The sequence below is a fragment of the Heteronotia binoei genome, chromosome 13 (assembly GCF_032191835.1).
Source record: "Heteronotia binoei isolate CCM8104 ecotype False Entrance Well chromosome 13, APGP_CSIRO_Hbin_v1, whole genome shotgun sequence".
Lineage (NCBI taxonomy): Eukaryota > Metazoa > Chordata > Lepidosauria > Squamata > Gekkonidae > Heteronotia > Heteronotia binoei.
The window spans coordinates 18,246,401-18,273,759 of NC_083235.1; the positions used below are offsets into that span (position 1 = coordinate 18,246,401).

The following is a 27,359-nucleotide window of genomic DNA, read 5'->3' on the forward strand; positions in this document are numbered from 1 at the left end:
ATAGTATAGTATAGTATAGTATAGTATAGTATAGTATAGTATAGTGCCAGTTTGGTGTAGTGGTTAAGTGTGCGGACTCTTACCTGGGAGAACTGGGTTTGATTCCCCACTCCTCCACTTGCACCTGCTGGAATGGCCTTGGGTCAGCCATAGCTCTGGCAGAGGTTGTCCTTGAAAGGACAGCTGCTGTGAGAGCCCTCTCAGCCCCACCCACCTCACAGGGTGTCTGTTGTGGGGGAGGAAGGCAAAGGAGATTGTGAGCCACTCTGCGTCTCTGATTCAGGGAGAAGGGCGGGATATAAATCTGCAATTCTTCTTCTTCTACTATGCTATGAGTACACTGTTTTGAGAGAACACTGGAAAATAAAATCTTATCTGCTGTTTATGAAGAAGTCTCTGTGTCCCATGCATTAGATCCTGTGAGAAATAGGTGCTTTGGGGAGTATGGTAAGAGTATGGTTTATGAATTATAAAAAGAGAAAATTCCTGTCAAGCATTGATGTTTCTCAATAACCAGTCTTTTGTTTTGAATCAAAAGTTGCTTTATTGTAAGAAACTCAGAAGCTTTACCAAGGGCACATGCCTTGGAAGTAATGACATATACAGTGTTACACAGTTGCTATATATAGGATATCTTCAAAGGGTACCATACAGATGCCAGCTTGAGTCACGGGTTCAAGGGTTGAACATATGAACATATGAAGCTGCCTTATACTGAATCAGACCCTTGGTCCATCAAAGTCAGTATTGTCTTCTCAGACTGGCAGCGGCTCTCCAGTGTCTCAAGCTGTGGTTTTCACACCTATTTGCCTGGACCCTTTTTTGGAGATGCCAGGGATTGAATCTGGGACCTTCTGCTTCCCAAGCAGATGCTCTACCACTGAGCCACCGTCCCTCCAATAGTACTACATACTATCTCTTTTATTGCTAAGGAATTCAGGCTATTAAAAAAATCTCCCTTTCTCACACTTCTCTAAGCACAGATAAGAGTTGTCTGTGTGAACCTGGGGAAGAGGCGACATGAAAGTGGTACCAGCCAGGCTGTAGCATAAACATCCTTGGGCCAGATGGATTTATTACTTGCACAGGTTGTAAAGTAGGGGGGAGCAGTAGAAAACGGGTGACTTGCTCCTCGTCCAAGGAACCATTATGTTACAGAAATATGCATGCTTGACGATTCCCCAACAGCATTTAAATGCAATCGCTTGTTAGACTGGCTTCAGGAGAAACAGCTGAGGGACTGGAAACTCCACTCTGTCCAGTTGTTTGGTTTAAATGCTGTTCACAAACCATCATGAGCCATCATGAATTGTGCCCAATGTTCATGGCAGTTCATCCCAGTTTTTCTGTTCATGAACTTAGGTTTGCAAATCCCAAACAGGCAAAAAAATGTGATGAACTTTAGTTTGTCAGTTTGTGCCCATCCCTATTGCCTGGTGCCTGCTTTCTTTCTTTTAGGTGCCAGACTCAAGCACATCTAGGTTTTTAAATAGGGGTTTTGTCTTAGCTTTTAATGGCCTACTTCTGTTTTATGGGTAGTTTTTATGTAGCTTATGTCCAACAGCTTGGTTTTTAATGGCTTGAATTTCAATGGCTTTTAAAATGTTGTGCTTCTTAATTCTAAGACACCTTGAGCAGGACTCTAACAAGGTGGCATAGAAATATTCTAACTACATAAATCATAAAGGGACAGGATATGTATGCATGATGCAAGCACATTCCATTTCAGTTAGCAATAATAATAAAAGGATGACTTGTATTTTCCCAAGTGACTTTTGCAAAGAAAAAAATGTGCGTTTATAGAAGACTTGCAAATAATCACTGACAATCAAAGACTCTGATACATCTACACACTTTGATCACAGTCCAATGAAGAGTGCTTTTTTGTAGCTTGGACATTCTTTCTTTCTTTCTTTCTTTCTTTCTTTCTTTCTTTCTTTCTTTCTTTCTTTCTTTCTTTCTTTCTTTCTTTCTTTCTTTCTTTCTTTCGCCATTTTGTGTCCCTCTAAGGAGAAAACTGGTTTTAAAAATGCATCAGCATATCAATCATGGTTGTACTGTGCACTCTCTGTTGCCACCATTTTCTTATTGGGTTTATCTAATCCCTGGAGCTCTAATAAGACAAGATATGATGCAACCAAACATTGAGAATTCCCTGAACAACAGAGTTTCTTTAAACAGAAAACTGAATCGCTGAGAAGCAACTTTCATTACCAGAAACTGAGACTACTTACTCTGAAACATGAATTCTTGTCTTGATATCTTTTCCCCAAACTCAGTCCTGTGGAAGGGACTGGTATTCTATGCTACCCTGTTTGTTCACCTTGAGCACACTGTTCAGCTGCTGTTCTAGTATCTGAAAAACTTTACATTCCAGACTGTCTACCAGAAGTAAGAATCTTCCAGTGGTTCAAATAATTTTACTTCCTCCAATGCAGAAGAGTCCTTGGCATATTCCAGACATGAAGGCAGGGAAGGAGATTTTTGAGGAATCCATTTTCAGAAGTTCACTCCCTGTCTGCTTCCCATGAAGCTACTTAATCAGACCATCAGACCATCAAGGCCAGTACACTGGCTGTCGGTAGTGCTCTAGGTTTCAGATACAGCTTTTTCATATCACCCATTTCCTTGTTCTTTTTACTGGAAATGCCAGGGATTGAACCTGGGGCCTTCCACATGTCAAGCAGAGGCTGTACCACAAGCATAGACTCTCCCTCAAGAGTGTTACATTGGGATCTGGGGGGCCCAGGTTCTAATCTCCACTCTGTCTTGAAGCTGACTACATGATCTTTGTCCAGGCACTCTTTTCCAGCTGAAATTACCTCACAGGGTTCTTGTGAGGAAAAAACTGAGGAGGGGAGAACAAAGTATGCTGGTCTGAATTCCTCAGCAGGAAAGGTGAGATAAAACATTGATTTGAATTATAGAATCAAAACACAATCCAAACAAAGCTTTACTTACCTTAGCCTCCTGAGCTCTGTGGCTTACTAGGGTGTAACTCTGCTTACAATGGCAGTATAACAATAGCAGTGCCATAGTTACTCTTCCAAGCCCATGAATTTCAATGGACTTAGAAAGGTGTAGAGTTCTGTGCAGATTTACTCCAGTCTAAATCCACTGGAATCAATAGGTTTAATGTGAAGTAGCTCTGCATAGGATTGTACATAGGAGTGCTATAAACAGTGCTGAATAACGTAAAATCAAAATTGGCGTAATCACTATACCAAGTTCTGGTGATCTTTTCGAACTAAGATTTTAGCTAAAGAGAATGGATTCAGACATCTTCCTTAATAGCAAAAAGCAGATGTGAGAAGTGCTAGGAGTATGCACTTGTATGGCAAAAAACATCTGGAGAGCTACCATTGGCCACCCCTGGTCTAGACAATAAAGCAGTCTCCTCACGCACCTTCTTACCCGGGGAGAACATGCAAAGCAGATGATGAACAACAGTGAGATAGTGGTGACTGAGTACATTTTGCTTGGTCTCTCCAGCTCTCCTGTAGCTCAGACCATCTTCTTCTGGATTGTTCTGGTTATCTACCTCATCAGCTTAATGGCGAATGGTCTGATGGTTATACTGATCATTACTGACTCCCACCTCCATACACCCATGTACTTTTTCCTCAGCAACCTCTCCTTCCTCGACATTTGCTTCACCAGCACCACCCTTCCACAGGGCTTGGTTACTTACACCACAGAGAGAACATCCATTTCCTTCATGGGCTGCATGGCCCAGATATACATTGGCCAGTATTTAGGCACCACGGAGTGTGTCCTCCTGGCTGTCATGGCATACAACCGCTTTGTGGCCATATGCAGCCCTTTACACTACACAGTGATCATGAGTTGGAAAATTTGTGTCCAAATGGCCATTGGAACTTGGGGTGCTGGTTTTATCCTGACCCTCATCCCTACCGTCACAGGCCCTAAATGGTTCTGTGGCTCTAATATAATCAACCACTTCACTTGTGAAGCCCAAACAGTTAGCAAGCTGATCTGTGGAGACACCCACTTTAGTGATATTGTCTCTTTTATCAGAGGCGTACTGGCCCTTATTGTACCATTTACTTTTATCTTGGTGACATATTTGAGAATCAGCCTGGCAGTTTGGCAGATCTGTTCTGACCAAAAGTTTGTGTCCAAATGGCCATTGGAACTTGGGGTGCTGGTTTTATCCTGACCCTCATCTAGGGTTGCCAAGTCCAATTTAAAAAATATCTGGGGACTTTGGGAGTGGAGCCAGGAGACACTGGGGTGGAGTTAGGGGGAGGGGGAAAATGGTGCCGGGGAGCGTGGCGAGCCGCCCTGTCTCGAAGCGGGCGACGTCGCTGCGCTGCTGCCGCCTCTTCTCGGCTCGCCATGGCTGCTCCTCCGAGATGGGCTCAGGCTGGGCCCATCTCGGAGGAGCAGCTGCGGTGGGTGGGGAGGGGGCGGTAGGGGCACGGCGCGGCGGCATCGCCCACTTCGGGATGGGGCGGCTCGCCATGCTCCTTGGCGCCGTTTCCCCCCTCCCCCCACTTCCATTTTTTTGGGAGCGGGGGAAGAGGCTGGAAATCCTGGGGTCCCCCACCAGGGCGGGAGGGTTGGGAAGCCTACCCTCATCCCTACAGTCATAGGCCCTAAACGGTTCTGTGGCTCTAATATAATCAACCACTTCACTTGTGAAGCCCAATCAGTTAGCAAGCTGATCTGTGGAGACACCCACTTTAGTGATATTGTCTCGTTTATCAGCGGCGTACTGGCCCTTATTGTACCATTTACTTTTATCTTGGCGACATATTTGAGAATCGGCCTGGCAGTTTGGCAGTTCCGTTCTGACCAAAAGTTTGTGTCCAAATGGCCATTGAACTTGGGGTGCTGGTTTTATCCTGACCCTCATCCCTACCGTCACAGGCCCTAAACAGTTCTGTGGCTCTAATATAATCAACCACTTCACTTGTGAGGCCCAAACAGTTACCAAGCTGATCTGTGGAAACAACTACTTCAGTGATATTGTCTCTTTTATCAGCAGTGCACTGGTCCTTATTGTACCATTTACATTTATCTTGGTAATGTATTTGCAAATCATCCTGGCAGTTTGGCAGATCCATTCTGACCAGGGCTGGAGCAAGGCTGTTTCTACCTGTAGCTCCCACCTAGTTGTTGTTGGCGTCTTCTATGGTTCAGCCATGTCCATGTACCTTCATCCAAAATCCAAGTACACCCCTGACAGGGAACAGATGATCTCTCTTCTCTATGATGCTGTGACTCCTATGCTCAGTCCTCTGATATATAGCTTGAGGAACAAGGATGTGAAAGAGGCACTGTGGAAACTCTTTGGAGGAAAGCGATCTGGACATTAAATGGACTTCTTCACCTTTTGTCTCCCACTATCTCTGGACCACTTTTCTTTTGTTTATTATTTTAACTTGTTCTTAACATTGTACACTTTCATGCTGCCTAATATAATCTTTCTTCAATTTGTTTTTGGATTAGTTGGTTTCCCATTCATGGAGCAGCAGGATATTCAATACTGTTGCTATGTACTGTTGTTATCAGTGAAGTCTGAAGACAAATGTGTCAGACTAGTTCTTAGGAGACCAAGATTAAAACAATCCGCTATAACGTTTGCTTTTTTACTTTGAACTAGACAGTCTCGGTTAGCATAACGTACCTCACATTGTTCTGCAAATATAAAATGGAGATGGAATATCTATGCCACCCTGAGCTTCTTGTAGGAAAAGTAAGATTGCATTTAAATGTTATAGCATGTTAGACTGGCTATGCTTGGGTGTATTACAAATTTTCTATCCTTATCTTTTCCAATTTTTTTTTCAAATTTGAGGATAGGGTTGACAGATTCATGGTTGGAGCGGGGTTTCCCCCCATTTCAGGGGCTCTAATTTACCACCAGCTAGTTGGATGGCAGGGGAAGCCCCACCCACAAACAGCCCCCTCTGACACCAACATCATGGTGACATGATGTGCAGTGGTATCACTCCACCCTCCCTACTCCTGGAAACCTCCCTCCCGCCCACCCCCGGATGGGTAAATAGCTGCCCTGAGCCTGCCTCAGCAGGGAAGATGGGGTATTGATCAAACTAATAAATAAATAAAACCCTATCTGAGGATGAGGAGAGTAAGGGATCAAGAGTAAAAGTACTGAGAAACATTGTGTCCATGTACATAGCTCACTCACCCTAAGAACATAAGAAAAGCCATGTTGGATCAGACCAATGGCCCATCCAGTCCAATACTCTGTGTCACACAGTGGCCAAAAAAACAGGTGCTTTCAGGAGGTCCATCTGTGGAGCCAGGACATCAGGAGCCCTCCCACTGTTGCCCCCCCAAGGACCAAGAATACAGAGCATCACTGCTTCAGACAGAGGGCGTTTTCGCACTTACCTTTTACTGGCTCGACCACCCTCCTCACGCCGGCGGATCTGCAGGGATTTCGCACCAGAAGCGCCGGCGCAGCCAAAAGAGCCGGCAACTTCCGTCGTGGAGCCAGCTCAAACGTTTTCCTGCTTCTTGGCGGTTTCCGTTTGAGCTGGCTCCGCGACGGAAGTTGCCGGCTCTTTTGGCTGCGCCGGCGCTTCTGGTGCAAAATCCCTGCAGATCCGCCGGCGTGAGGAGGGTGGTCGAGCCAGTAAAAGGTAAGTGCGAAAACGCCCAGAGAGTTCCATCAATAACCTGTGGCTAATAGCCCTGATGGACCTCTGCTCCATATGTTTATCAAATCCTCTCTTGAAGCTGTCTATGCTTGTAGCTGCCACCACCTCCTGTGGCAGTGAATTCCATGTGTTTATCACCCTTTGGCTGAAGAAATACTGGTACATGTTGTAACCCAACTGCGGCATTCTAACCCGACTGCTCTGCAATTTCATTGAGTGTCCACAAATTCTTGTATTGTGAGAAAGGGAGAAAAGTACTTCTTTCTCTGCTTTCTCTATCCCATGCATAATCTTTTAAACTTCTACAATGTCATCCCTCAGTTGACGTTTCTCCAAGCTAAAGAGCCCCAAGAGTTCCAGTCCTTTTATCATTTTAGTTGCCCTTTTCTGCACTTTTTCCAATGCCTTAATATCTTTGTTGAGGTGCAGTGACCAGAATTGTACACAATACTCCAAACGAGGCCACACCGTCAATTTATACAGGGGCATTATGATACTGGCTGATTTGTTTTCAGTTCCCTTCCTAATAATTCCCAGCCTTTTTATTACAGTCGGCCTTTTTATTACAGTCTCACACTGCCTCGACATTTTCAGTGAGTTATCTGCCATGACCCCAAGGTCTCTCACTTGGTCAGTCTCTGCCAGTTCACACTCCATCAACTTGTATTTGTAGCTGGGATTCTTGGCCCCAATGTGAATTACTTTGCACTTGGGCACATTGAACCTCATCTGACACGTTGACGCCCACTCAGTACCATTCAGCCAGTATCATAATGCCCCTGTATAAATAGATGGTGCAGTCTCATTTGGAGTACTGTGTGCAGTTCTGGTCGCCGCACCTCAAAAAGGATATTATAGCATTGGAGAAAGTCCAGAAAAGGGCAACTAGAATGATTAAAGGGCTGGAACACTTTCCCTATGAAGAAAGGTTGAAACGCTTGGGACTCTTTAGCTTGGAGAAACGTCGCCTGCGGGGTGACATGATAGAGGTTTACAAGATAATGCATGGGATGGAGAAAGTAGAGAAAGAGGTACTTTTCTCCCTTTCTTAAAATACAAGAACTCGTGGGCATTCGATGAAATTGCTGAGCGGACAGGTTAAAACGGATAAAAGGAAGTACTTCTTCACCCAAAGGGTGATTAACATGTGGAATTCACTGCCACAGGAGGTGGTGGCGGCCACAAGCATGGCCACCTTCAAGAGGGGTTTAGATAAAAATATGGAGCAGAGGTCCATCGGTTGCTATTAGCCACAGTGTGTGTGTATATATATATAAAAATTCTTTTGGCCACTGTGTGACACAGAGTGTTGGACTGGATGGGCCATTGGCCTGATCCAACATGGCTTCTCTTATGTTCATTCACCCAGCCTCAACAGATCCTTTTGGAGTGCCTCACAATCCTCTCTGGTTCTCACCACCCTGAACAATTTAGTGTCATCTGCAAACTTGGCCACTTCACTGCTTACTCCCAACTCCAAATCATTTATGAACAAGTTAAAGAGCATGGGACCCAGTACTGAGCCCTGCAGCACCCCACTGCTTACCATCCTCCACTGCGAAGACTGCCCATTTATACTCACTCTCTGCTTCCTATTAATTAGCCAGTTCTTGATCCACAAGAAGACCTGTCCTTTTACTCCATGACTCTCGAGCTTACAAGGAGCCTTTGATGAGGAACTTTATCAAAAGCTTTCTGGAAGTCAAGGTAAACAACATCTAAATATCATTATTACTTCATCCTTTTAAACTGGAGATGCTAAGGACTGAACCTATGATCTTCAGAGTGCTAAGCAGATGCTTACCAGTGAGCCACAGCCCCTCACTGAGAGTGTTGGATTAGGCGCTAGGAAATTTGGGTTAAAATCTCCACTCTGTCATAAAGCTGACTTGGTGACCTGGGGCCAGTCACATATTATCAGCCTAAAGTACCTCACACGAGGTGGGCAGAAAACCTTTACAGTAACCAAGGCCTTTTGCTTGTTTGTAAGCATCAGACCCGAACCAGTTCAAATTAAACTTGGACATTTCCCCTTTTTTCTATGTTATTTTGCATCACACCAAAGAGAAAAGTGACCTGAGAATGTTTCAATAGACTGGTCATGTTCCATTGTGCACTGTGGGTTTCATCACTGTTGCCACCATTTTCCTGTCAGGTTGTTCTAGTCCCTGGAGTTCTAGGAAGACCTGGTGGGATGCAGCCAAACACTTACAATTCCCTGAGCAATGGAGTTTCTTTAAACAAAAAGCAGAATCACTCTGAAGCAACTAAGAGATCTTCATTACTAAGAACTGAGACTGCTTATTGTGAAATAGCTTAAAGATGAGCTCTGCTCTTAAAATCTTCCAGCAAAACTCAGTTCCGTGGAGGGGGCTTGCATTCCCCATTTTCTCATTTTTTTCACCCTGAGGACATTCTTATTTTCAGATGCTGTTTTGAAGCAGAGATGGAATATAGCATCTGGGGGAAAAAGTTACATCCAAGTTTCTCTACCTGGAGACAAGCTTCAAAAGGTTCAAACCATTCTACTTCTTCCAACCCAGGTGAGTGTGTATAGTAAGGGTCAAGCTTACTTGTAACACAAGGAGGGTGAAGAAGATCTTTGAGGAATCCATCTTCAGAAGTTTAGTCCCCATCTGCCTCCTGTACTCTGCCTTACACTGAATCCATCCATCCGTCCATCAAAGTCAATATAGACAAAATCAGTATAGTGGCCTAAGGACTCAGGTAGAGGTTTTTCAAGTCAATACTATCTCATCCTTTTAACTGGAGATGCTAGGGACTGAACCCAAGGTCTTCTGCATGCCAAGCAGAGCTCTACCAGTGAGCCACAGCCCCTCACTGAGAGTGTTGGAATAGGAGCTAGGAAATTTGGGTTCAAATCTCCACTCTGTCATGAAGCTGAATAGGTGACGTGGGGTATGTCACTTTTTCTCAGCCAAAAGTACCTTACAGGATTCTTGTGAGGAAACAATGAGGATGGGAGAACAATGAATGCCTCTCTGAACTCTTGGGTGGAAAGGGAGATATAATTTACTGATAGATTCCGAGTGTAACCCAAATCTACACCCTTCTAAGCCTTAAAGATGGCCAGCTGTGTTAGTATGTCTGTGGCAGCAGAAAAGAGTAAGAGTTCAGAAGGACTTTAAAGACTGACAAAAATTTGTGGTAGGGTGGAGCGGTGACTCACAAAAGCTCATACAAATACTACAATTTTTTTTAGTCTTTGGTGCTACGGGAATCAACCCCTTTCCTGCTACTGTCTATTGAATGCCTTCCTTCCTTTCAAGCTTCCTTGAACCAGTGATCTTGAGCAATGAAAAAAGAGCATTTATTTATTTAAGGAAAATACACATTCAGTGTTATCCTTTGATCTCCATCCACCAACAGATAAGGGACTATATTATCCTTCTATAAATTAGAAGGCAATTTTGTTAAAATTGGGGCAATCCATAACTCCTGATGGAAATTGTAATAGGCATTCCAGTATCATGTGGGGCAAGGGTGTCAACTCTTTTCAGTTGGCAAAGCTTTTCTGAATAAGGCAAATTACCATATCTCCCGTATAGGCAGCTGAAAGAGCTGTGTTCAAATGAGCATAAATGACCTACAGTAATGAGGGTAGGGTGGTTAGAGATGGAGAAATGCCTCCAAACTGGGTAGGGCATATTCTTCAAACTCAAATAGCTGAAGTAAAGTGATCTAGATCTTGTATATATAGTATAGTTAGTAAATATTTGTGTTTTCCAAGGCTCATGTCATCCTTCACTAGGCCAAATAATTTCTTGTCTATTTCTTGTATCCAGCAGGAACAGAACTGGTCTATTGAATTCAATGGTTTAGTAGGGTGTAACTCTGCTTAGAATGGCTTTGTAAACGTTCCATCCTAAAGATGCTCTTCCAAGTCCACTGACTTCAATTCTATGCAAAGTAACTCTAGTCTAAATCTCCTGGAATCAATAGGCTCAACGTGGAGTAACTCTGTTTAAGATTATCCAGCAAGTGCTATAACCAGAGAGGTATAATACAAAATTAAAAAGAAGTTTGATCACAATACCGAGTTCTGATGTCCTTTGTAAAACCAAGAATGCAAAGATTATCTTTTAAAGAGAATGGATTACATTTCCCTATTAGCTAAAAGTAGATGTGAGGAGACAGTTGCTAGCTGTATCTGCCCATATGACAACTGTCTTTCACCCCCATCCAGTTGTGTTGGGGGTAATGAGCTCTTTCAGAGAACTTGCACAGGAGAAAAGTATTAACCCCTCTCTACCAAGAATGCCCACTGCCTTTTTATTATTAATTTATTGTTTATAAAATTGTCAGGAGATCTTATTAGGGATTTCTCAGTTGACATATAATTTAGTGATGTTGCTAGGTCCAGGCGGGTAGCCATGTTAATCTGAAGCAGCAGAAGAAAGTTAGAGTTCGGTGGCACATTGAAGAAGAAGAAGAAGATTTATACCCCGCCCTTCTCTCTGAATCAGAGTCTCAGAGCAGCTTATACTCTCCTTTATCTTCTTCCCCCACAACAGACACCCTGTAAGGTGGGTGCGACTGAGAGAGCTCTCCCAGAATCTGCCCTTATTAAGACCAGCAAAGTGTTTTTTAATAAAAACAAACAAATAAATAATGCATTAATAATACTCTCCAAACTCATATAAAATAATGAAAAAAATAAGATAAGTAATAACACTTTGTTGGTCTTAATGGTGCCACTGGACTCTAACTTTGTTGTATTGGTGGTCTTGCATTAGCTACAAATGATATCTTACATTATAGCAACTCTTCTTTTATTATATGGATGCCAAACTGCTCTTGCAAAGCCCAGTTTATTTAACTAATAGATGCAGTACTCATGGATTCATCACAGGAAGAATGCATAGGACTTAAGTGAACAGTGCAGTCTGTGAGTGATCTGCTATTTCTGAAGGATGATGAAACTGATATTGGTAAGAAGGAGAGAATCAAAGATTATTTCAGTAACGTGTTCTGAGCATCCCGCAATGTTAGAGCAAAACCCAATAACTTTGGGTATACAATCTCGGACTTATGCATATGTGAGTGATGATAGTCATAAAAGGTAATAAAAGTTGCCTGCCAATTGGTGTTTCTGCAAGTCTAGGTAAATTACAAAAGGACATGTATTTCCTAGTTGTTGTCCACCTAATTTACTTCTCAACATCAATCTGTACTGAGAGTTAGAGCATAAGACTGCAACTAAGCATGACAGCGAGAAGCAACTGTTTAGGTTTTCAAATTTTATTATAGCCAAAGGAAAGTTTATTTTAGTTGTTGGCCTGCAAGAATACAAAGAACTTGTGATACAGAATGCAATATACACTCTGTGAAATCATATATTCCAGATATTCCGGCTTGCCTACAACTAAGAGAAGTGTGACTTTTACTCTAATAAAATTTGAAACCCTGAACAAGAAAAGAAACAAGCAAACTCTGGTCTTTTCCTTTATAGCTTTATTCTTCTTGTAACTTGGTCTGACACAAGCTAGACTTACGACTGTTAACCAGTGAGTGTTCTCTTTGTTCTCCAGCTACCCATTTTCTTCAGTTCACAGCCTGAACATTAAAACAGTCCCTTCAGACAACTTCTTGCCCAGTGGAGAAGATGTGAAGCAGATGATGAATAACAACAGTGAGATAATGGTGACTGAGTTCATTTTGCTTGGTCTCTCAAACCATCCTGTGGCTCAAGCCATCTTCTTCTGGATTGTTCTGGTTATCTACCTTATCAACTTGCTGGGGAATGGCCTGATGGTTATACTGATCATAACTGACTCCCACCTCCATACCCCCATGTACTTTTTCCTCAGCAACCTCTCCTTCCTAGACATTTGCTACACCAGCAGCAGTGTCCCTCAGGCCTTGGTTACCTGCACCACAGAGAGAACCACCATTTCCTTCATGGGCTGCATGGCCCAGCTATACATCGGCCTGTATTTAGGCACCACGGAGTGTGTCCTTCTGGCTGTCATGGCGTATGACCGTTTTGTGGCCATATGCAGCCCTTTACACTACATGGTGATCATGAGTTGGAAAGTCTGTGTCCAAATGGTCATTGGAGCTTGGGGTGCTAGCCTTATGCTGACCCTCATCCCAATAGTCACAGGGTCTAAACAGTTTTGCGGCTCTAATATCATCAACCATTTCACTTGTGAGATCCAAACAGTTGGCAGGCTGACCTGTGGTGAGTCACACTTCATTGATGTTGTATCTTTTATCAGCGGCGCAGTGGCCCTTATTGTACCATTTACTTTTATCTTGGTGACGTATTTGAGAATTGGCCTGGCAGTTTGGCAGATCCATTCTGACCAGGGCTGGAGCAAGGCTCTTTCTACCTGTAGCTCTCACCTCACCGTTGTTGGCATCTTCTATGGTTCAGCCATGTCCATGTACCTTCAACCAAAATCCAAATATACCTCTGACAAGGACAAGATGGTCTCTGTTTTCTATGGAGCTGTGACTCCTATGCTCAACCCTCTGATATATAGTTTGAGGAACAAGGATGTGAAACGGGCACTTCAGAAATTCTTTGGAGGGAAAGGATTCAGATATTAAATGGACTTCATCATTTGTCTCCGTCTCTCTACCAGTCTTCATATATCACTTCATTTTTTATAATGAATACTGTTAAAATGCTGACCAATGGAATCTTCATTTTTAAAACGTTTGTATGAGTTGGTTTCCCATTAGGAGGAGAAGCAGGATATTATTTGTTGGTGTTGTTCTTATTGATAAAAGCATGCTCTGGAGGCTAACATGTCGGGAATCTTCAAAGGAAAGGAAAGGAAAGGAAAGGTCCCCTGTGCAAGCATCAGTCATTTCCGACTCTGGGGTGACGTTGCTTTCACGTTTTCACGACAGACTTTTTACGGGGTGGTTTGCCATTGCCTTCCCCAGTCTTTTATACTTTCCCCCCAGCAAGCTGGGTGCTCATGTTACCGACCTCAGAAGGATGGAAGGCTGAGTCAACCTTGGGCCGGCTACCTGAACCAGCTTTCGCTGGGAGAGAACTCAGGTCATGATCAGAGAGTTCAGATCACAATACTGCAGTACTGCTGCTTTACCACTCTGTGCCATGGGGCCACAATCTTCAAAGACTCAGGTTCAAATAAGCTGCCATTGTATTGCTCTTTTAATTTAATGTCAGTCACTCTCTCCTATCCTAACCTACTTCACAGAGCTGCTGAGGGAATAAAGTGAAGTTGGAACAAATTATGTTGGTCAGGGCCTTTTTTGTAGCAGGAACTCCTTTGCATAGTAGCCCACACACCCTGGTGTAGCCAGTCCTCCTGGAGCTTACAGTAGGCCTTGTACCAAGAGCCCTGTAAGCTCTTGGAGGATTGGCTACATCAAGGGGGTGTGGCCTAATATGCAAAGAAGTTTCTGGTACAAAAAAAGCCCTGATGCTGGTCACCCTGACCTCTTAAGAGCATGGGGCCAGAGTAGTGTAGAAGTTAAGAAAGGCAGGCTCAGATCTGGAGAACCTCAGTTGATTCTTGCTACTCCACAATAAGCTTTGTATTTGTGTCTGGACAAGAACTGATCATTGTAAGGGAAAAAACAAATTATTTGCCTACTAATTCTTCTCCCCCACCCAATAGGACTTATGAAGAGATATGGATGTTTTTGAGATGAGATTTTCACACAAGGTTTTGTCAGCACTATAGAATTAGAATTTCCCATGCAGTGGCATTTCTCCCTTCCAATCAGATCCTTGCGGAATCAGGAGTTGAAAGTTCTGAGCCAATCGCCTTTGGAGACAAGCCCTAAAGAAGGAAATGCCACAAAGGAGCCTGTGTCAATCTGTGAGTGCTCACTACTCCATGAGCAGCTCCAAACTCATGTGAATAACTTCCCACTGGGAGCTCTTTAGGATCAGGAAAAAAATCTGGGGGGGGGGGGGCGGAGAGAGAAAGAATCCCTCTCTTCCACCAGTGCTATTTCTTCATCAGCAAAATCAGCCTCTGAGCCTTTTAAATCAACATGCCTGGAGATGTGTCTCTGATTAAGAAATAAATACATTGGGATCACTGCAGACCACAATGTAAAAAAATACGAAAAATGCCACGTGCAAATTAACTGTACTTGTCCAAATAAATATATAACAAAAGTGTTTCAGTAATTTTGATTAATAAAGTGCTATAATATAATTCTGCATTTTTATCCAATTTTTCAAATTATCCACATAACTATCACAAAAACATACCATTGTATAATTCCAATACCAAGTACAACTATATAGATATATAGATGTAGAGTCCTCTGCAGTTCACGCAATCATATTCACATCCACAAGGATGACATAAAACAAAATGTAAAGTCTATAGAAATCCTTCATCAAAGATAACCTCCTGGAGCCTGCAAAGTTGCTGTAAGAGGAAGTCTCACTATCATAGAGGATGGTGTGGAATTGTTTTCTGTGGCCCCAGAAGGTAGGACCAGAACCAATGGGTTGAAATTAAATCAAAAGAGTTTCCGGCTCAACATTAGGAAGAACTTCCTGACAGAGCGATTCCTCAGCAGAACAGGCTTCCTCAGGAGGTCGGGCGTTTGCTCGCTGGGTTCCCGAGAAGAGCCCGGCGTGCAATAGGGGGCAGATCCGGGTGTCTTTAAAAAACTTCCAAGGGAGCCTCCAAAGAGTGTAGTGGAGGGGGAAAGCAGCCTCACGGTGACGTCACATAGTGATGTCATTGTGGCACGCAAAACTATAAAAAATCAGGGATCTGGGACGGCGTGGGGGCGTGGTTCAGGGGTCTGTCTCTAGCAGCAGAACCCTTGGTGCTGGCCCTGGTGGCAGGCGCTGTTCACTGCTGCTCAAAGAGAAATGAACTCTGTGCAGAGTTTATTTATTTCACTTATTTTATTTATATCCAATTTTTCTCTGGTGACCCAAAGTGAGCATCCAAGTCAGAGCAGGGATTCAAACCTGTGTCTCCCAAATTCTAGGCCAGAGGTGGCCAAACTGTGGCTTGAGAGCCACATGTGGCTCTTTCACCCATATTGTGTGGCTCCCGAAGGTCAAGAAGGAACTTCATGCAGGCTTACTCTCAAGTAAGCTTGCTTAGCATTGGGATTTCAGTCAGCCTCTGAGCACTCACCCATATTCACATGGATGAATATTTCCACCATGTGTGAATTGGGGAAGTAGGTCACCACTGCTGTAGAATGATCTTGCTTTGAGCAGAGGGTTGGACTAGTCCCACTGCATCATCCAGGAAACTGGATCTCAAGCTGAGCACCCCTCACTGTGCTACGTCAGCATGGCAGGGCCATACAGTTCAGTGATGCAAACAATGGGCATTATTAGATCACCCACTGCTAGGGTTGCAAGTCCCCAGCTTCCCAAAGCGGAGGACACTGTCACGCACGGAGCATGCACGCGACACAATGATGTCACCCGGAAGTGACATCGTCAAAATGGCAGTGCCCATGTGGGGCTGTTCTAGGTGTTTCCGGGAAAACTCTATGGTTTTTCCTGGACGCTCTAGCCATTTGGGAGGTTAAAACTCTATGGTACCTATGCACCATAGAGTTTTGACCTCCCAAATAGCTAGAGAGCCCAGGGAAAACCATAGAGTTTTCCTGGAAACGCCTAGAGCGGCCCTGCATGGGTGCCACCATTTTTATGACATCATATCCAATGTGGACCGGCGGGTTGGGAACCTCCTGGGCAGGAGAACCCCCACCCAGACCTGGGGATTGGCAGCCCTACCCACTGCATCATCCAGAAAACTAGATATCAAGTTGAGCAGCCTTCACTATACTACAAGCCAACAGGATAGGGTCACATTGTTCGGTGATGCAAACAATGGCCATTATTAGATCACCCACTGAATCACCCATAAAACTAAATGTCAAGATGAGAAGCCTTCACTGTGCTAGAAATCAGCATGATAGGGCCCTGCAGTGGTGCAAACAATGGGCATTATTGGATCACCCACTGCATCATCCAGCCAACTGAATGTCAAGCTGAGCAGCCCTCATTGTGCTACAAACCTGCAGTGTAGGGCCAGGCAGTTCAGTGATGCTGTGACGGAACCGGCCCGATTCTGCCTTCAGACCCGGTCCCGTCAGCTCCCTATTGAGTCGCCAACTCCTGGAGGGAGCTATTTCTCCTCCTGCCCCTTGGGCGCGCTGCCACCACCTGCTCAGTCCCGGGGTTCAGATTGAGAGGAACAGGATTCCCAATCCCCCTCTCCAGCTATGAGGCTAGGCCTCCAGGTCCTCTGCCACCCTGTACTTGGGTTTCACAGAGACCTTAGCGCTTCTTTGGGGCACCCCTGGAGGATTGGCACCTTATCCAACTGCATGCCTTCCCCCCCTTCACCTGGGGCCCCCTTTTTAACACAGCGTGGTCTAAAGCGGTTTGGGGATCTATGTGGTACAGAGTTTGACTGCCAGCATTTTAAACAGAAAAAACATATTTATTTAAAAGAGAAAAATATAGGGAAAGAAAAACAAAAACAAAAACAGTTGCATCTACAAAATTAGCACAGCACAGCCCAGCCCAGCAAACAGCATGACAAAGGAAAGGTGTTTATAAACGCTTTCTACTGTCCCTGGTCTAACCTTGTCCTGTCTTGAGAATTACTTACTTGGTCTGCCTGCCTGGGAGCCTCCCAGGCAGGAGCCTCCATTGCTCACCACATGCTCGATCGAGCCCCAGTTCAAATCTGCCTTCTCTTCCTGCCTAACACATGCAAGGAACAACAGCACTTCCTGCCTCTCTAGGAGATTTTCCCCCTAGCGTTGTTGGTTTGGCTCTGGAAGGGAGGGGGGGAGTGAGGGGAAGGCTACCCAGCCTGCTGAGGGATTTACTGATCCCTGCCAAATGAAGCACCACCACTGACTAAAATGGCATTTCTCCACACGTCCCCCTCTTTAAATTCTGAGCCGGAGGGGTTGCCTCCTACAGAGGTGACCCCGTAGCAGAATCCAACCAAACAAGGAGAAACCCATTAACCAAAACATTACACAAACATTCAGGTATTTCTCCAATAATACACAAAGTCCCACAACCTCGGTGTCCATGTCCTTTCTGGACAAAACGTTGCATTGCTGCATGCCGAAGGAATGTCCAGTCTTTAAGATGTACTCCTCCATCTCCCAGGACCACCTCTGGAGTTTGGTGCTCTCCCTCCGTTGCTGCTGTTGCTGGGGTGAGTGGTCCATCAAAGGAGGAAATTCCTGGCCCCACATATGAGGTTGGAAACTGCCCAGTTCCCACACAGTTGCCTCTTCTTTATCCCTCATTGGTGGAATGTTCCCTCTGTCCACTCTGTCCTCCCAGAAAACTACCTCTGGTGCTGCAAACAATTGCTGTCCCAGCTTCTTTTTGTCTCCTTCCTTCCTACCTATATGCACCACCCTGGACCTCGCAGAGAATGGCTGTGGTATATTCACCTGCCCCACTTGAACTGCCTTTCCCATTTTCTCCATAGCCCCCACACAGGTAGCATCGTCCAGGTCATCCACAATCACATGGGGTCCCTCCCATTCCACTTTCCGTTCACCAGTATGAAGTGGCAGGACATCCATCACACTAGCCCCTGTCTCAGCTTCTGCGAACTCCACTTTCTGGTCCCTTGCCACCTCACACAGTGTTTCCAGCCTAGGGTCACTTTGAACCTCAGACAGGAAGAGTTCTGGCTGCCCCAGACTTCCTATCATCTGTTCCTTCAAGCCACCCCTAGTCCCACTGTTTCCAGAACACTCAACCCAAGTTTGACCTGGGTTCTCCGCCCCCTCAGTTGGTTTTTCAGTGTCAGCCAACTGAGCTCCTTCCTGCCTGGAAGGCTCCACCGCATCCTGCTGCCCTTGCGGAAATTGGCACCCCTCTTCCCATTGGGCACACCCTCCTGCAGGGCTTGAGACAGGCTGGTCCTCCCCCTCCCTGGTTGGTGGTGAGGTGGCTTCCCTAAAGTTGCCTTCCTCCCCCCACCTTCCCCTGAGGGTTTGGCTTGGGTTCTCAGTCCCCTCGGTTGGTTTTTCAGCACTACCCAACTGACCCCCTTCCTGCCTGGAAGGTCCCACAGCTTCCCAGGATTCCTGTCTGCCCTGCTTCACGACGACCTGTTTTGAGAGCGTCTCGGACGATCCCACTTCCTGATCCACAGCTACTTGGTGAACCGGTTCCCACCTAAGGCCGCTCAGGACCCCCTTCTGGAACCGCTCCCGTTCCCCCAAGCCTTCAGCTATGTGCTCCTCTGAGCCCACATTAGCCTTGCTGCTCTCAGAACCTCCTGTGAAATCTCCACTCTCCACCTCGGTCTCTTCAGCTTGCACATCCTTTACGCTAGACAGGTTCCTTTCCTTGCTAGGAACATCGACAGCCTCTTGCTGCACTTGGGGAAAGCTACACCCCTCTTCCCCTTGGGAACACCCTCCTCCAGGGCTTGAGATAGGCTGGTCCTCCCCCTCCTGGGTGACTGCCCTCTCTTCATCCTCAGTAACCTGGGCTATTTCCCCCTCCCTGGTTGGTGGTGAGGTGGCTTCCTTAAAGTTGCCTTCCTCCTCCCACTTTCCTCTGAGGGTTTGGCTGCTGGTTACAGCATTGATAGAGTACTGGCCAACCAACAAATCCCGGCCCAATAACACTGGAACTGTTTGTTCCTTCATTACCCCACATTCAGAATAGGATTTACCTTCTTGTGGAGCCAAACCCCTGAACTGCTTTCGGGAGTGGTCTGGCCCCAGTTTAAACCTTTTAAATACAGTGGCTTTATAGGCCGCAAAAGTTATCCCCCCATATTCCATAGGCATGCTGTAATAGATGGCTGAAAGCTCTCCAGTCAGGTTGCTACAGAGGTAAGACATATAGTCCTCCTCTGCAATCCCCCACTGTTTGGCTGCCCTCTCAAAGTTGGAGAGGTATGTGGAGGGGTCTTCTCCCTCCTTGTACACTGCAAAGTCTTCGGGGGTGACTTTGATCGTTCCGCTTAGTTCAGCTTCCAGACGTAGCACCTCAAGCTCATGGCGACGTTGCTCTTCCTGCTCCCGTCGGCGGAGCTCAGCTTGTCTCAGCTCCCTCTCTGCTTGTCTTTCCTCTCTCTCTCGTTCCTCCTCTCTGCGGATCTCAGCTTGTCTCAGCTCTCTCTCTCTTTGTCTTTCCTCCCTCTCTCGTTCCTCCTGTCTGAGGATCTCATCCCTCTCTGCTTGTCGTTCCTCTCTCTCTCGTTCCTCCCGTCTGCGGTCTCGGTCCGCCTCGATACGCATTCTCTCCAGTTCCATCTGTAGCCGCAAGGTTGCTTCTGACTGGGTAGGGGGCACTTTTGCAGGTGCCCCTGCATGCTTATGATACTCCAACAGGAGGTCTGTCATATCTACTACAGTCATGTTGTCACACTCCAGCTTGTGCTTGGCACACTCTTCCTGGAGCTGTGGCTTTGTCATCTCCAGGATTTCCAGCCTCTTAGCACGCTCCATCCTAACTAACTAAACTTTCCCTACTCCAGTTGACCCGAAAATAAAACAAAACCTCTGTTGCTTTCTGGGTGCTTGCACGTATCAAAAAAACAAAAATGCCTAGCCAATCAAGTTCTCTGTTTGTTCTTATCCCACCGCTGCCGCCAAGTGTGGTGGAACCGGCCCGATTCTGCCTTCAGACCCGGTCCCGTCAGCTCCCTATTGAGTCGCCAACTCCTGGAGGGAGCTATTTCTCCTCCTGCCCCTTGGGCGCGCTGCCACCACATGCTCAGTCCTGGGGTTCAGATTGAGAGGAACAGGACTCCCAATCCCCCTCTCCAGCTATGAGGCTAGGCCTCCAGGTCCTCTGCCACCCTGTACTTGGGTTTCACAGAGACCTTAGTGCTTCTTTGGGGCACCCCTGGAGGATTGGCACCTTATCCAACTGCATGCCTTCCCCCCCTTCACCTGGGGCCCCCTTCTTAACACAGCGTGGTCTAAAGTGGTTTGGGGATCTATGTGGTACAGAGTTTGACTGCCAGCATTTTAAACAGAAAAAACATATTTATTTAAAAGAGAAAAATATAGGGAAAGAAAAACAAAAACAAAAACAGTTGCATCTACAAAATTAGCACAGCACAGCCCAGCCCAGCAAACAGCATGACAAAGGAAAGGTGTTTATAAACGCTTTCTACTGTCCCTGGTCTAACCTTGTCCTGTCTTGAGAATTACTTACTTGGTCTGCCTGCCTGGGAGCCTCCCAGGCAGGAGCCTCCATTGCTCACCACATGCTCGATCGAGCCCCATTTCAAATCTGCCTTCTCTTCCTGCCTAACACATGCAAGGAACAACAGCACTTCCTGCCTCTCTAGGAGATTTTCCCCCTAGCGTTGTTGGTTTGGCTCTGGAAGGGAGGGGGGGAGTGAGGGGAAGGCTACCCAGCCTGCTGAGGGATTTACTGATCCCTGCCAAATGAAGCACCACCACTGACTAAAATGGCGTTTCTCCACAGATGCAAACAATGGGCATTATTGCATCACCCACTGCGTCATCCAACCAACTGGATGTCAAGTTGAGCATTCCTCACTCCGCAAAAAGCCAACATGATAGGGCCACACAGTTCAATGATGCAACAATGGGCATTATTGTAGGACCTCCTCTCTTGTCACCTCTATTTGACCCGAGTCAAATTGAGGTGACAAGAGAGGAGGTCCTACAGCTGATTGACGAATTAAAAACTAATAAGTCACCAGGTCCAGATGGCATACATCCAAGAGATCTGAAAGAACTCAAAGTTGAACTTGTGGATCTCCTGACAAAAATATGTAATCTTTCATTGAAATCTACCTCCGTTCCTGAGGACTGGAAGGTAGCAAATGTCACCCCCATCTTTAAAAAGGGTTCCAGAGGAGATCCGGGAAATTACAGGCCAGTCAGTCTGACTTCAATACCGGGAAAGTTGATAGAAACCATTATTGAGGACAGAATGAGTAGGCACATTGATGAACACAAGTTATTGAGGAAGACTCAGCAAGGGTTCTGTAAGGGAAGATCTTGCCTCACTAACCTGTTATAGTTCTCTGACTGAGGGGGTGAACAAGCATGTGGACAAAGGGGACCCAACAGATATTGTTGACTTCTAGAAAGCTGTTGATAAAGTTCCTCATCAAAGCTCCTTAGTAAACTCGAGAGTCATGGAGTAAAAGGACAGGTCCTCTTGTGGATCAAAAACTGGCTAATTAATAAGAAGCAGAGAGTGAGTATAAATGGGCAGTCTTTGCAGTGGAGGACGGTAAGCAGTGGGATGCCGCAGGGCTCAGTACTGGGCCCCATGCTCTTTAACTTGTTCATTAATGATCTGGAGTTGGGAGTAAGCAGTGAAGTGGCCAGGTTTGCAGATGACACTAAATTGTTCAGGGTGGTGAGAACCAGAGAGGATTGTGAGGCACTCCAAAGGGATCTGTTGAGGATGGGTGAGAGGGCATCAACATGGCAGATGTGGTTCAATGTGGTCAAGTGCAAAGTAATGCACATTGGGGCCAAGAATCCCAGCTACAAATACAAGTTGATGAACTGGCAGAGACTGACCAAGAGAGAGATCTTGGGGTCGTGATAGATAACTCACTGAAAATGTCAGGACAATGTGTGATTGCAATAAAAAAGGCCAACGCCATGCTGGGAATTATTAGAAAGGGAATTGAAAACAAATCAGCCAGTATCAATGCTCCTGTATAAATCGATGGTGTGGTCTCATTTGGAATACTGTGTACAATTCTGGTCACTGCACCTCAAAAAGGATATTATAGCATTGGAAAAAGTGCAGAAAAGGGCAACTAGGATAATTAAAGGTTTGGAACACTTTCCCTATGAAGAGAGGTTAAAACGTTTGGGGTTCTTTAGCTTGGAGAAACGTTGACTGCGGGGTGACATGATAGAGGTTTACAAGATTATGCATGGGATGGAGAAAGTAGAGGAAGTCCTTTTCTCCCTTTCTCACAATACAAGAACTCATGGGCATTCGATGAAATTGCTGAGCAGTCAGGTTAAAACGGATAAAAGGAAGTACTTCTTCACCCAAAGGGTGAATAACATGTGGAATTCACTGCCACAGGAGGTGGTGGCAGCTACAAGCATAGCCAGCTTTAAGTGGGGATTGGATAAAAATACGGAGCAGAGGTCTATCAGCGGCTAATAGCCACGGTATATATATGTGTGTGTGTGTGTGTGTGTGTGTGTATATATATATATATATATATATATATATATATATACACACACACACACACACACACACACATATGTTGGCCACTGTGTGACACAGAGTGTTGGCCTGGATGGGCCTTTGACCTGATCCAACATGGCTTCTCTTATGTTCTTAAGCCACGTGCTGCTCTTTCACACATATTGTATGGCTCCCAGAGGTCTAGGAGGAACTTAATGTGGGCTTACTCTCAAGTAAGTGCGCTTAGCATTGGGACCTCAGTCAACCTCCTAGGTCTGACCCACATATAGGTGATGGTGTGAAGTGGGAAAGGAGGGGAAGATAAGCAGGCTTACAAGCCCTTCTCTATCATGGAGGCTGACCAGAGACCGAGAGCAAGGAAAGAGAATGTAGCAGCCAAGGGAGCCACTGGAAGGAGAGGCAAATTTAAAGAGAGCTGTGTTAAGTTTCCCTTTTGTTTCATAGTGCTAGTAGAAGCTATTTACTAACCCTGTGGTCACACGCACCTTTAGTTCCGTCTTACCCATGGTTCCCGTTCGGATTTTATGAGCACATCCAGACAACCCCATCTGTACCTCGAACACAACTCGTCAGCATCCCAACTTGCCTCGGTTTGATGTTGGTGTTATTTGATCCCAGAGAAAGTCCAGCCCTTTCCCCAGAAGCAGCACATATCCAGGTTATTCCTGTTTTGACAGCTCATGCAGGGTACTGCCCCTTGGGATGTTTGGCACCTGCCATCTGCCCCACCCATCTTTTAAAAAAAAAACAACCCAGCAGACCTGTGCACGATCAGATCATCGGGAATCTGTGGTGAGGCTTCTGCTTCTCTGATCAATACAGGATCTGCAAGAGCATTATCCCAGTATTCAGAACAGAAAAAAAAAATATTTTTTCAATGTGGAGGATTTCCAGATATCATAGTCACTGCCCGTTTCCAGAAAAGTAGTCCCTGGCAGTCCCCTAGTTTGAATCAGCAACATTAATTCCTGGAACTTCCCTGTCCCCCTGAAGCAACATTTGACTCCCCACCTCCCAATGGTTCGGTGCATGTTCAATGAAAACCGCATGGCAGGAATGATTGCTCAGCAACTGATTGAGAGTGAGACGACTTTGGATCTGCTTGATTGGTTGTGCACATGTTCCAAGAAAAGAGCATAACAGCATTCAATACGTCTGATCGTTCATCAACAGGATGATATTGGGATGAGTCGCATTCTCGGATGCTCATCTGATTGGCCCCACATCGAATCAATATTTAACAGTTCAAATTTGAGTGCTGCATGCCCACTTTTAATGTGACGTGTGACCACACCCTTGGTGTCAAGGCAAAGAGAGAGGCATAATGATGCAAACAGTGGTAAGTTATTTATGTGTTACATGTGTGTTTCCTTATACCACTGGTGCAAAAAAAAATCCCTATAACTTTTCCCTATGCTGGTCTTATGGGGACTGTTATTTCCAGTGTTTGGTTTTTTATAAAGTTTTCTTCTAGCATGGTCATTTTGTCAAGTGTATACATATGCATTTTATCTTTCTGTGCAAAGAAAGTATTACAAGTTTTAAGGAAGATGTATGTAATGTTTGTTCATCTCTTGCAGCTCTCGAACACTTGCTGTTTATTCTTATGTTAAGTAAGTTTGGCCACCCCCCGTCCTAGTCCACTGCTGAAATCGAATCTGAGCATTTCAGCATAGGAGAGATAAGAGGCAAGTGACAAGCTGGAGTCAGCCAAGGTACATCTACCTAATATAATTTTTCCCCTTTCTCTTCCTGCAGCTATTTAGCGTAAAGATGGGAACAGAAGTATGGCTGAAGACCTTTTGCTTGTCTGTGAGAATCCGACCCAAACCAGTTCAAATTAAACTTGGGCATTTCCCCCATTTTTCTATGCTATTTTGCCTCCCTCCAGTGGAAAAAGTGGCCTGCTTCAATAGCTCAGTCATGTTCTCTGTGGGTTTTGTCTCTATTGCCACCATTTTCCTAATAGGTTCCTCTAGTCCCTGGAGCTCTAGGACGACTTGATGGGATGCAGCCAGACACTCACAACTCCCTGAACTACAGAGTTTCTTTAAACAGAAAGCTGAATCACTACAAAGCAACCAAAAGGTTTTCATTACCACAAACTGAGGCTGTTTATTCTGAAACAGCTTGAAGATGAGTTCTGTTCTTAAAATCTTCCAGCCAAACTCAGTTCTGTGGAGGGGGCCTGTATTTCCCACTCTCTCATTTTTTCACCCTGAGGACACGCTTCTTTTCAGATACTGTTCTGAAGCAGAAATAGAACATAACATCTGAAAAAAATTACATTCAAGTTTCTCTACCTAGAGACAAGTTTCAAGTGGTTCAAACCATTATACGTACTCCAATGCAGGTAAGTATTTGCTTATTCATAACACAAGGAGGGTGAAGGAGATCTTTGAGGAATCCATTTTCAGAAGTTCGCTCTAATCTGCTTCCTGTGATTCTGTCTTACAGTTAAGCACACCACCAGTACATCAAGATCACTTCTGACTACTCTGTGTGGCAGTGGATCCCCCAAAGTCTCAGGTATAGGTTTTTCCACATCAATACTATCTCATCCTTTTAACTAGAGATATCGGGGATTGAACCTAAGACCTTCTGTGTGCCAAGCAGAGATTCTGTCACTCAGCCACGGCCCCTCCTGAGAGTATTGAATTAGGAGCTAGGTTCTAATTTCCACTCTGTCATGAAGCTGACTAGGTGACCTGGGACCCGTCACTTTTTCTCCGCCTCAGTGAAGGAATAATGAGGATGGGAGAGCAATGTATGCCTCTCTGTACTCCTCAGTGGGAAGGGGGATATAAAAATATACAGATTGGTAGATTCACAATGCAATCCACCCCAACGCCCTTCTAAACCTATTGAGTTCAGTGGCTGAGTAGAGGGTAACTTTGCTTAGAAAGACATTATAACTGTGCCATCCTAAACAGTGGCCCTCTTCCAACTCTATAGATATTGTTATGGGCAGTTTTTGCTTTACCAAAAACAACTCCCAGACAAGGGTGGTTTCAGCAACAAGCAGTTTTTATTGAAAATACATGTTTGCAAATCATGGAGAGAGGGCAAGACCCAAGGCAGGGGCCGTAAGGTTCCCGACGCAGCATGTCCTAGCTATCCCTCTGACCAATCAGGTCCCAGCGGAGGGCTTCCAATCTTTGCTCATGCCTGACGTAATGATCTCATCCTACCCTTACATGGACATTTCCCCCCTGTGTCCTGCATGATTAATATGTGCTTAGAGAGAAAAATAGTTAAATGCAAGCATAGCATTTTGGTAAAACTCGGGACTTTCCAGCAGTTATAAATAAATAACTTGCTGGCCAAGCGTTTTTTACAGCTTGGCCTGAGCGTGAGCAATTGTTGTCCGTTTTGTCAGGCAACTGCTGACATGGCTGAAGGGGCTTTTTCTTAGGTATGGTGGGCAAGAGACCTGTATTTATCCATATCAATATTAATGGACTTGGCTAGGTGTAGCTTTGCAATTCTATGGAGAGTTACTCCAGTCTAAATCCACTGGAGTCAACAGGCTCAATGTGGATTAACTTTGTATAGGATTAACTTTGTATAGGATTAACTTTGTATAGGATTAACTTTGTATAGGATTAACTTTGTATAGGATTGAACAGCAGCTGCTATAAACAGTGTGATACAATATAAAGTTAAAAGTGAGAGTGATCACTATAGTGAGTTCTGGTGTTCTTTTAAAACCAAGAATTTAAAAATTCTCTTTTAAAGAGAATGGATTACATTTCCTGACATGTTCCCTAAGAGCTTTTTAAAAATGTTAGAAGATTAATTCCCTCCACATCCTGCTGAGCCTTGTCGGAAGGAATGATCTCTTTCAGAGAAATTGCACACAGGAGAAGTATGAACTGCTCTCTCCCAGTGACACAGCCATGGCTTACATTTGGGCCTAGCTATTGATCGTTTGTCAATAAAGATGTCAGGAGGTCAGATCAGGGATTTCTCAATTTGCATATAATTTGTACATGTTGCTTTAGTGCCGAATGATATAATACAGTGGTGGCCAAACTTGCTTAAAACAAGAGTCACATAGAATAAATGTCAGATGTTTGAGAGCCGCAACACACAAATGTCAGATGTTTAAGAGAAGGGAGGGAGGGAAGGAAGGCAAATAGGGAGGGAGAGGTGGAAAGAAAGCCGCTTTAACTTTCAATGCATTGTCCAAACCACCAGCTGGTTTGAAGAAATGATTCAAAGAGACAAATACCCTTTGAAAGCCAGCTGATGGAGCAGTGGGGTTCTCAAGAGCCACACAACATGTGTGAAAGAGCCACATGTGGCTCCTGAGCTGCAGCTTGGCCACCCATGATTTAATATATCATAGCAGCTCTCTCTCTCTCTCTTCTTTTTTTGCAGACACAGCATTGTTCTTGCAGAACTCTATTCACATCTGCAATTATTTTGTTTCGTTTACAATGCAGCCAGCTGCTGGAGCTATCTAGCTAAAATCCAGTACTCATGGATTCATCCAGACACAGGAAGAATGCACAGGAGTTAAGAGAACAATATGC

At 45.0% G+C, this 27,359-nt stretch overlaps 2 protein-coding genes across 2 annotated transcripts; both read left to right on the forward strand.

The window, feature by feature from the left end:
- The first annotated feature begins 3,439 nt into the window (after positions 1–3,439).
- On the forward strand, positions 3,440–5,342 carry LOC132581882 (olfactory receptor 13H1-like). Its single transcript, XM_060253302.1, has 2 exons — positions 3,440–4,118; positions 5,077–5,342. Exons 1-2 carry the CDS (start codon positions 3,440–3,442, stop codon positions 5,340–5,342), a joined length of 945 nt encoding a protein of 314 aa, XP_060109285.1.
- Positions 5,343–12,284: 6,942 nt separating this feature from the next.
- Positions 12,285–13,232, forward strand: LOC132581467 (olfactory receptor 13H1-like). Its single transcript, XM_060252716.1, has one exon. It carries the CDS (start codon positions 12,291–12,293, stop codon positions 13,227–13,229), a length of 939 nt encoding a protein of 312 aa, XP_060108699.1. The 5' UTR covers positions 12,285–12,290; the 3' UTR covers positions 13,230–13,232.
- The last annotated feature ends 14,127 nt before the right edge of the window (positions 13,233–27,359 follow it).

Coding starts and splice junctions, on each gene's coding strand:
- LOC132581467 (XM_060252716.1), top strand. CDS start 12,291: ATGATGAATAACAACAGTGAGATAATGGTGACTGAGTTCATTTTGCTT.
- LOC132581882 (XM_060253302.1), top strand. CDS start 3,440: ATGAACAACAGTGAGATAGTGGTGACTGAGTACATTTTGCTTGGTCTC. Junction 4,119..5,076: donor CCTGGCAGTTTGGCAGATCT/GTTCTGACCAAA, acceptor TCATCCTGGCAG/TTTGGCAGATCCATTCTGAC.